General features: G+C 38.2%; 1 protein-coding gene across 1 annotated transcript in view; it reads left to right on the top strand.

Moving 5' to 3' along the window:
* Positions 1 to 2,314: 2,314 nt before the first annotated feature.
* Positions 2,315 to 9,213, top strand: part of PEX3 (peroxisomal biogenesis factor 3) — a 13,507-nt gene continuing 6,608 nt past the window's right edge. Inside the window, exons 1-4 of the mRNA XM_009083880.1 lie at positions 2,315 to 2,371; positions 2,931 to 3,066; positions 4,401 to 4,482; positions 8,291 to 8,334. Coding sequence (XP_009082128.1) covers positions 2,315 to 2,371; positions 2,931 to 3,066; positions 4,401 to 4,482; positions 8,291 to 8,334 — 319 coding nt within the window. The remainder of the gene's footprint in view (positions 2,372 to 2,930; positions 3,067 to 4,400; positions 4,483 to 8,290; positions 8,335 to 9,213) is intronic.

Raw genomic sequence — 9,213 nt, 5'->3', positions numbered from 1 at the left:
CTTAGAGGTACATTAGCTGACTTGACATTATGGCAGTTATTGGCATGTAGTTTTCACTGGTTCTGCTTCCAGCTCCAGGTGACAAGGTTGTTGTGTGGTGCATTCGTTCTCAACTGCGTATTAATCAGTGTTATTGTCAAGTCTTCTGAATTAATGCTACATGTATTAATGTAGATACACATGGTTGTTCTAAAGGAAAATGTGAACACACATGCAGAATGACTCCCAGGTTGGCAGCTCCTTCGAATGTCCCATGAGCCAGAGACTTGCAGAGGCTCCACTGCTGTTTTCAGGCATGAGTAACTAGTGGGCAGAAGTTCATTGTCACAACTGAGACTTGCATTTCCCAAGTGAGGTGCCATGTCCTCCAGGCAACTTAGAGGCCATGCAGTTGGTAATGGAGATACTCTGCTGCTGACAACCAACCTTCAAACCTGTTTGTTGGTTTTGCTTAAGCTGTGTGGATAGTTCAGCTTTTACCTTGGTTAGCTTCTAATGCATTGCATTCCCAAAGATGAGGGTGATACCAGGTTAAACAACATCTGTTAGCTGTGGGTCAAAGTTATGGCTTAGCTCAGGGAAGGGAGGGAGAAATAAGACTATTATCTGGTGTTGCTTTGTTTCGGACAAGTGGTTTTTTTTCTGGAAATTCCTTGTTAAACTTGGATGACTGCTACTGCAACTTTGGACCCTCCCGGGGCACTGCAGTTCTCAGTACATAGTAGTCACACAACTTTAACAATTGAGTATTGAGCAATTAGCTGTCTCAGTCTTAAAGCTGCTGCTCCAGCATATCACTCAAGGGCATGTACATGATTCTTCTGAACTGTTTGCATGTCTGCCTGTGTCCTGTCTACATTCAGGAGGGTCTTTTTTTATACCTCTGACTTCTCTGCCACAAAACCTGGGGTTAAAGGATTTGTTTCAGGATAGAGGTGAAACTAAACAAAAGTAGTCATTGGACAAATTACTCTGTGTTAACATAATGTGCAAAATGTGGTGGAGTGAAATGACTGGAAAACTCTTGTGTTCAAAAATCATTTGCTAACGTAAAAAAAATTGCTGCTGTTTCAGTATGTTAGTGAAAAGAAAAAAAAATCAGGACCCTGACAGTTGTGCTCTAAATGGATATTCTTGGCAGGAATTGATAGTTTTTTAGAGAAAAATAATCTCATTTTAATTTATGAGGTCTCATTTCTCTGAACAATTCAGTGATCAAATTGCATTTATTTTAATATAGAACCATAATTTTAAAGTTTGTGTCTAATGGAGGGAATCTTCCATACAGCAAGTGGTTGGTCTGCCTAAAAGCTGAAGCAAGAGAGAGAGACTCACCCGTTTCTATTTCATGAGGCTTTTGGGAAATAAGTAGAAGTGTCTGTGGTTGTTCCAAACTGGTCTGGCTCATAGTTGCCTGTTAGGAAATATAATGCCAGTATGAGCAGCCAGATATTTTTGCAATCATGAACATTGGAGCATAAAGTTGACAAGCCTTTTGAAATAGTGATGATAGCTTTGGAGGATGTATTAAAAGGTTTTAATGACCTAAAAAATTCGGCTTAATTCAAAATCAAGGGAAGTTTGTGTTTGGTTTTGTTTGTTTTTGTAGATTTGGTATATAAAATCAGTTTTGAAACTTTCAGCATTCAGGAATGTTCAATGCCTCATTTGTTCAAATATTAACTACTGAATGTGAAAATTGAACTTTGAAGAAAACTTTGACTCTGTGTTTATGGCTTTAGAAAGTGCTTTGTGGAAAAAACAAGGATTTGTTATTGAGGTTTCTGTTGTGTAAAGCTGACTCTCTATAGAGGGGTTTCAGTACTTAGCATATTGCTCCACAGCAGACAGAAGATGATAACCTTGTCCAGTAGCCTTTTCTGCTTGGGTTTGTTCCTCTGTTATCTCTGTCCCCCCTCCAATTCTTTCATGAGAGTGCATGGGAAACACTTACTACGCACCTAAATAGGTAACTGCTGCTACCAGTGCATCCAGGAGGCAACAGAAGAACTTGTTACACAGGAGGTGTTATAAGAAGCCCTGGTTGGCGAGGGAGAAATTATTGCAAAGAAGCTTACAGTGGGCAAAGCTGCTGAGGATAAGCCTGGAAGATGTAGTGGTATCTTGAGGAATAGGTTAGAAGGGGGGGCAGAGATGAGGAAAGATGAGAAGAGGGCTGTGGGCAGCCTGGAGAGATCTCTGAACTTCTGGTGGTGTGGGGAAACTTGAAAGGGATGTATGTGGGGAGAGGAGAAAATGTAGAGCAAAAATTTTTGGTGGGTCTTTGTAGAGATGGAGATTCATAGTGAGAGTGATGAGGGATGGTCAGATCCTCAAGGGTAGAACAGTGGGGCTCGAAAGCAGGAACCAGGTATGGTGAAAAAGAAGACTCACAGTCAAGCCTCGCTGAAGTTAAGGTTCTTCCTATGGAAGTTTCAGGACCAAATGACAGAAGTGTTTGCCTGTAGCATTTTTCTTTTATGTGATTTTTAAGACTTGAATTTTATCACTAACTTCGCTAATTTTAGAAAGATATCTTCTAAAAAATTTAAAATATCCATCCATCTCCAGACCTGTGCATTTCTGTTCATTTTCTCTACTCTCTTTTTTTTACCCTATATTTTTTAACTCTTCCCAATATTTGCTTCAGTCTCTTCTTCACATTGCAGTGCAAAAAACACCTCATGTGAACAAGATATCTCTTATCAGGAAAATTTCTTATACTGATTTAAGTAATTACCCTTGACATTTAAATTAATTTTGAATATATGATTTCTGAGCATTACTGTGTCAGTCATTACTGAAATACTCAAGACCCACGTATCCAAAAAATCCCACTATGCACCCTTATGGTTTCAAATCAAAGAAAGGAGCTGAAAGGACCTTTCTCACTTTTTAAAAGCACCTTCTAATAATACGAATGTTTCTCTGTAGGAGTCTATTTACTGGGAAAATATGGGCAGAAGAAAATAAGAGAAATCCAGGAACGAGAGGCAGCTGAATACATTGCACAAGCACGAAGACAGTATCATTTTGAAAGTAATCAGAGGACGTGCAATATGACAGGTAAGATAAGGAAATAGCTACTAGGTTTGATAGATGAAATTACTCGAGGATTTATGCTACATAATGTCAGGATGGAAGAAGAATAAGAAATGTAGGTGAATTCAAAATCTTAATTAAATACTAGTGTATAAGTAGAGTTGTTTTGCATAATAAAAAGAACAAAGGATTGAAGGGATTTCAGTGGATATCTGAACCCTTATCCGGCTGTACTCATAAAAATAGACATACAGATTACGGGGTTTTGTCACTTCAGGAACCTTTTGCCTTATACTGCATGTGGTATTGAGGTGTGAAACAACATCCAGATTCAAACAATACTGAATTTACAGAAGGATTATTGTAATCATTACAGCATATTTTTAGTAAGCTGCATGGAGAACTTGGGTTGTTTTGATTTACAGATAGGAAGCACATCAGCCTATTAATCTCCTACACAGTTAAAAGGTACCTGACTAGCTGGGGAGCAGAAACTGAAAGTCTTTGTCTTACAGCACTGGTTTTAGGATTTTTGGAGATGAGGTGGCAGAATAGAGTTTAACAAATTCCCTGCCATTCTTGTAAATACAGCCCATTCAAAACCATTTTTATAAAACAAATTGGGCAGCACTTTCTTTTCCTGTTGACATTTATAATGGCTTCTCAGGTGGCTGTAAATGCTTTCTGTGCACCTTGTTTACACTGACTAGTTGGTATTTCATTTTAATCTTTTTCATTGTGTGCTGCCGGGATTGATTTTGCTGCAAGGACTAAGTTTTGCTTTGCCCTTCTTTGTACAAAGTATCGTCTGCCTGGCAGCATGCGTTCCATCAAGATTTTTCAGACTTTGGTCTTAGTAGTTACTGTGTTCTCCACTTCCTGTTCCCATCATATAACAGCAGATTGGGCATTGTTCTGAAAGCAAAGGATTTTTTCCCCACTACCTTTCTTTCTTTTAAAACACACCTTTCTCTGATTCTCTTGTTGGAATAAAAACAAACCTCAGATCTTTTTCTTCTCACTTGGAGTGCAGGTTTTCACCAGATTTTCTTCTGGGGAGTTGAAAGCGTGTGTGTGCAGGATGTGAGTACACATTGCAGCTACAGCCCATAAAAACATGTAGTCAGGTAGCGGCAGCATTGTGCCCGAGCTCGTAAGAGGCACACAGGGAACTGCACTTCCAGTACTCCTAGGGTTTTCTATTTTGCTTGTCCTCCAAGCTTTGCCTGTTGAGCCATGGGATGCATACACTGTATAGCAGCTATTGAGTGTGAGCTGGGCATAGGGTTATAATGAGTTGTGGGTTTTTGATGTTGACAGGCTTTCTGGTTTGGTTGTTTTTTGTCTATTAATAACAGTACTGTCAATGCTTCCAACACTGAGGGATGCCTTAATGCATCAGCTGAACTCTGAGAGTCTCACATCTCTTCTTAAAAATAGGTAAGACTGTTTTAGTTGTGGTCAAGTCCACTTGTTTTGAACAAAATTTTTTTTCAAATTGCAAAATGTAGAGGACATTCAGGGGTTTGGTTCTGTGTCCTATTGAGTCACCACTCTTAAAATATTTCAAATTCCTGTGTAAATGTTTTGTCATGTTAGATGTATTTTGATAAGTATGGCTGGCATTTTCCAAGCATTACAGGAAATAACACTTCCTTTAAGGTGCTGCAGTGAGAGCCATGATTTTTGTTGAAATGCTTATAAGATAAGTAGATAAAAGTACTTGGAGGATCTAGTTATCTCTTAAACAGGACAGAATATCCTGAGTAAGTTGTTGATGTTGTGTTTGTAAAAATGTTTATGTAATCTGATCAAGTTCAGATATGAGTAGTAGTGGAAAGTATCCAAGATGAGATTGAAAATGGATTTAAGCAATGAGAAGTAATTCTTTTTTTTTAATTAGAACAAATAGGGGCATGTCATAAATTAAGAAAAATGCTTCCCTATCAGAAAGCACCTTTGATTTCCTTAAAACTGCAGGAAAAAATAGCCCATTTTTAAATACATAAAGTAACATACCTAAATGTAAACTACTTAGCATCTGGCATGGAGTAAAAGTGTTATGTAGGCAGTTAACACAGGTTTTCTGACTCACTCTAGACTGTCTCTCTGGTTTACCTCCCACTAGTTTATTTATATAGCTATAACTTCAGCTGTCCAGCATTTAATAGGTTACCTATTCAGTCACTATTTTTTTTCAGTCAAATACTTCCACAACAGCGCAACAGAATGTGATATTTAAAGGGGGAATTCCAGTCTGAATGATGTTTTTGTAATAAAGTATCTGAGGATGCACAACTGTATTTGAATATTACTTACCCCAAACAGCAAGAAATTAGGAAAAGTTAATTTTAATGGAATAAATGTATTTATCATAGTAAGAGTTTTACTCAATGAAAAATTAAACAGAATGAGCAAAAGATCTTGTGGATCATCAGGTATGTCTTCTAGACTGTGCAGCAAAATAGTCTGCAATGGCCTGTAATCCTTTGTTCAGTGGTGAAGACATACAAAGCCTTGGTTTGTTCTCTGTAGCATTGCATTCTTTATCAAAATACATCTGGTGTCTTTAACTTTTTTGACTAGTTGAAACAGTTTATGGGTACAGTGGTGCACTTCTGAATTCCAGCAATCCTGGTGAAAATAAAGATTAGAGTTTTTGTTATTATTGTTTTGCATTTCTGAAAACAAGTATTCTTTTAAGTGCTGGTTACATGTGGTACTCTGTAAGCATGGATGGCCGTTTAGAGTGTATCTTACAGTGGAGTTTGTGTCTTAATGCTTCCTATTTTGACTTACACTGAGGAAATTTTAACTAGATGCTTGAACTTTCTGAACTGAAAATGTAGGGGAAGGGTTGGGTAGGCACAGATGATGGAATAAACCCTCAGGACTCACTCCACTTTGAAGTGATCCTTTGAAGAAGCTCTGCATTATTATGCTATGCATGGAGGTGTATGTTTGTTTTCTTTCCACTTCCATTTGAGGACATCAGTCAAACAGCTCTGGACCTTTGAGTGCCATTGTTGCTGAATATACAAAAGATTCTTAATGTCCCTGAAGATGTATTATTTTTTTCATGTAATCTGAGTTGTGGCTTAACATGTTATGGATCTGTGTTATTGTTACAGATCATATTATGGCTTAGGTAAACTGCTTTTCACTTCCTTAAATTTGGGGCAACCAGTGGTAGGTTAGGGGTGTAAGCAGGCTGAAGTCTTCTGCCTTCCTGAGAAACTTCTGGGGCGGGAGCAGCACACAAGACCAGAGATGTTCTCTCTGTCTGTTCTCTTCTTTTCCAAGCCATTTGATTGAATGAGATGAGAAGTGCCTGCTGCTAGAGCCTTGCAGATGTTGCATATCTCCCACCTATTCAGCACTTAGCTTTATTCCAAAATGTTTGCGTTGCTTTTTGCATCCACAGCAAGTAATGGTTTTCCAAATAAATAAATGTGAAATAAAAGTTGAGTTTTGAGTAGCAGCTGAATCTTAGTAAATCGCAGGAGATGAAGACTGAAAAATTCATTTCCGCTGTTAGGCTTAACACTTTGCCTAAAACTATTACCTGGCTGCTGCCTTGTGTTGTGAGGAGAAACTTTGTAAGTGTGAGCTTACAAACTCTGTAAGCTTACGAGCTTGTTTTGATGCAGTAGGTGCAAATACAGTTGGCTGATGTTGATGTATTGGCTTCTCTTTATCTCTTCAGTCGGCATAAAAAACTCACCCCTCACAAGTAACAAATATGGCTTTGAGTCCCATTATGTGTCTTATCTATAGGAATATTACTGTGTTTTTTAACAGTCCTTCCTTTGTTTTGCTGTAGAATAGCTTCTAAAAACTTGCATATAATAGCTTGCAGAAGGATAACTGGTTTTGTATGTGCCATGGATCCTTGTATCTCTTCCAGCTGTTGTTTCTTTAATCCATCTCTTCCCTTTTTGGAGTTGTAGATTTAGGAGTTTATTATATCAGTTCATTTGCAATATTTGGTGGCAGTGAACTTGAAAATTCATTGTTTGTATTGTAAGTGATATAATGTTCAAGCTCATGCCAAAGTGCACATGTTGAGCCTGTAAAGAGAAATGATTTCTGGGGAAAAGTGTATTTTTTCTTTTTATAAACTAGGTTACTGTAAATTCTAGGTTAATTTGACCTCTTGGCCCTAAATATTAAAGTGTTAATTCTGTTCCTAAAAAATTACCACCTAAGTGACTTGTACAATATACATTCTCCATGAGAGGTCCACAGTAGCCATTCTTTACTGACAGTGCTTACCAGGCAAGAATGGCTGATGAAGGTTTTGGATGGTCAGCTTGCTCTTGTCCCTGCTGCTGCTATAGTGCTAAGATTACCTCTGGATAGTAGTTATAAATATGCAGTGTACCTTAGGCAGTCCAGGTATATCTATGCAATCTACAGTCTTGCTTTATTGACTGCAGAATATATAAAATTTTAGAAATTGGTCAGGTCAAAAAAGCAAACATGCCACAACAAAAGAAAAAAGATCAACATACATTTGAGTAGATGGTGCAAGACTTCTTCTCCACAGATGGTCATGATCTCTTTGTTTTCTGATCATCAAATATGAACTTTAAAACCATGTTAGGCAGTGGTAAATCTTGCAAGCAAGTAGGATGTAGAAATTCTGATCCTGCACTTATTACCAGGTCAAAAAAGCAAACATGCCACAACAAAAGAAAAAAGATCAACATACATTTGAGTAGATGGTGCAAGACTTCTTCTCCACAGATGGTCATGATCTCTTTGTTTTCTGATCATCAAATATGAACTTTAAAACCATGTTAGGCAGTGGTAAATCTTGCAAGCAAGTAGGATGTAGAAATTCTGATCCTGCACTTATTACACCCAGGCCAGGAAGCCCTCTGAGTCTGCAATGAATAGAGAGAGAATGAAGGCCCCAGAAAACACCACTTTGTACCATCATTGGGCATTTTCTGACTGCTTAGTGTAGTAATTCACAATTGATCATATCAGTGTGTAATTGACATCACTAAGTGCTACATTTATACATTCAAGTTTGAATGTCTTTTCCGTGGCTTCATATTGTGTTATTTATATGCTGCTTTCTTGAATAAGGCAAGTAGATGTAAACCTGAATCTGATCTGAGTAATTATGGTAGGTAAATGAGCCTGTCTTAGAGCACTGCTATTTAATTGAACATATTTATTAATTACCAAGGAAAATATACTTCTTAATGTTTAACATTTCCATTTATTTTTCCTACAGGCCAGCAAACAAGTTAGAAATATGGGAGGATTTAAAGATAATAAGTAAGTGGAAATGAAAGATTACATCTGCATAACTATTTGGCAGAAATTTAAAATGTCTCACACCATGTAAGCAGCACACTTTACACTGGGTTGTTGTTTCAGTGGGTATGAAGACAGTGTGACACACTACATGGCAAAGCTCCTCCCTGTCCCCCTTCCCAAAGGTTCCTCATGAAGGAACTTTTCCTAGCCCCAAGGGAAATTAGAAGCTCTAAGACAAAGGTGAAGAATTTTATTGGCCTTCATGTTACTCTGCTCAAGAAAACATTGTGAGACCTTTCTGTGCCATCACAGAACGAGCAAACTGTTTCTTCAGAAATTCTGTGCTGAACCTAATGGAAAACATCCACTGGAAATGTAGGCCAGCCATTACGTGGCCAGCAGTTTCCTCTTTTGGAGCTTGTGGCAGAGAACCACCATAGCATGGGTCATGAAGCTTTTGGATCATCTTATTTATTGGCCGATGGCAGCAGTGGAAGGGAAGGAAAAATAGTGAAGTCAGATAATTATGCAGTGACATACCACCAGGCATTTTGTACTGCTTTTCATTCTTTGGTACCATTTGCTACCCCTGTCACCTCCCTGGTTTGGTCTTTCCTTCCTTTTGGTTTTGTTTCTCCTTTTCACACCTTTGCCAATCCTATTATTGATCTGACTTCTTTTTTCCCTGTGTCCTTGCTATGTGACACTCATCCATACTTATTCCTGTCACTTGTTCCACATGCCCTTTGTTGCCTAATGGCTGCTGCTTATTTTAATTTTCTTTCTTTAGACCCTAGCTGCTCCTGCCTTAGGTAACTTTTTTCCCAAGCTACAGTTGTGTCTTAATTGCATGATGAGGGCTAACACACACTGTATTTCCTGGCCTAATGAAGAGAG

The sequence above is a fragment of the Acanthisitta chloris genome, unplaced genomic scaffold (genome assembly GCF_000695815.1).
Source record: "Acanthisitta chloris isolate BGI_N310 unplaced genomic scaffold, ASM69581v1 scaffold7201, whole genome shotgun sequence".
NCBI classification, from domain to species: domain Eukaryota; kingdom Metazoa; phylum Chordata; class Aves; order Passeriformes; family Acanthisittidae; genus Acanthisitta; species Acanthisitta chloris.
The sequence above is the reverse complement of the archived record's forward strand: the minus strand, read 5'-3'. Positions and strand labels throughout refer to the sequence as shown.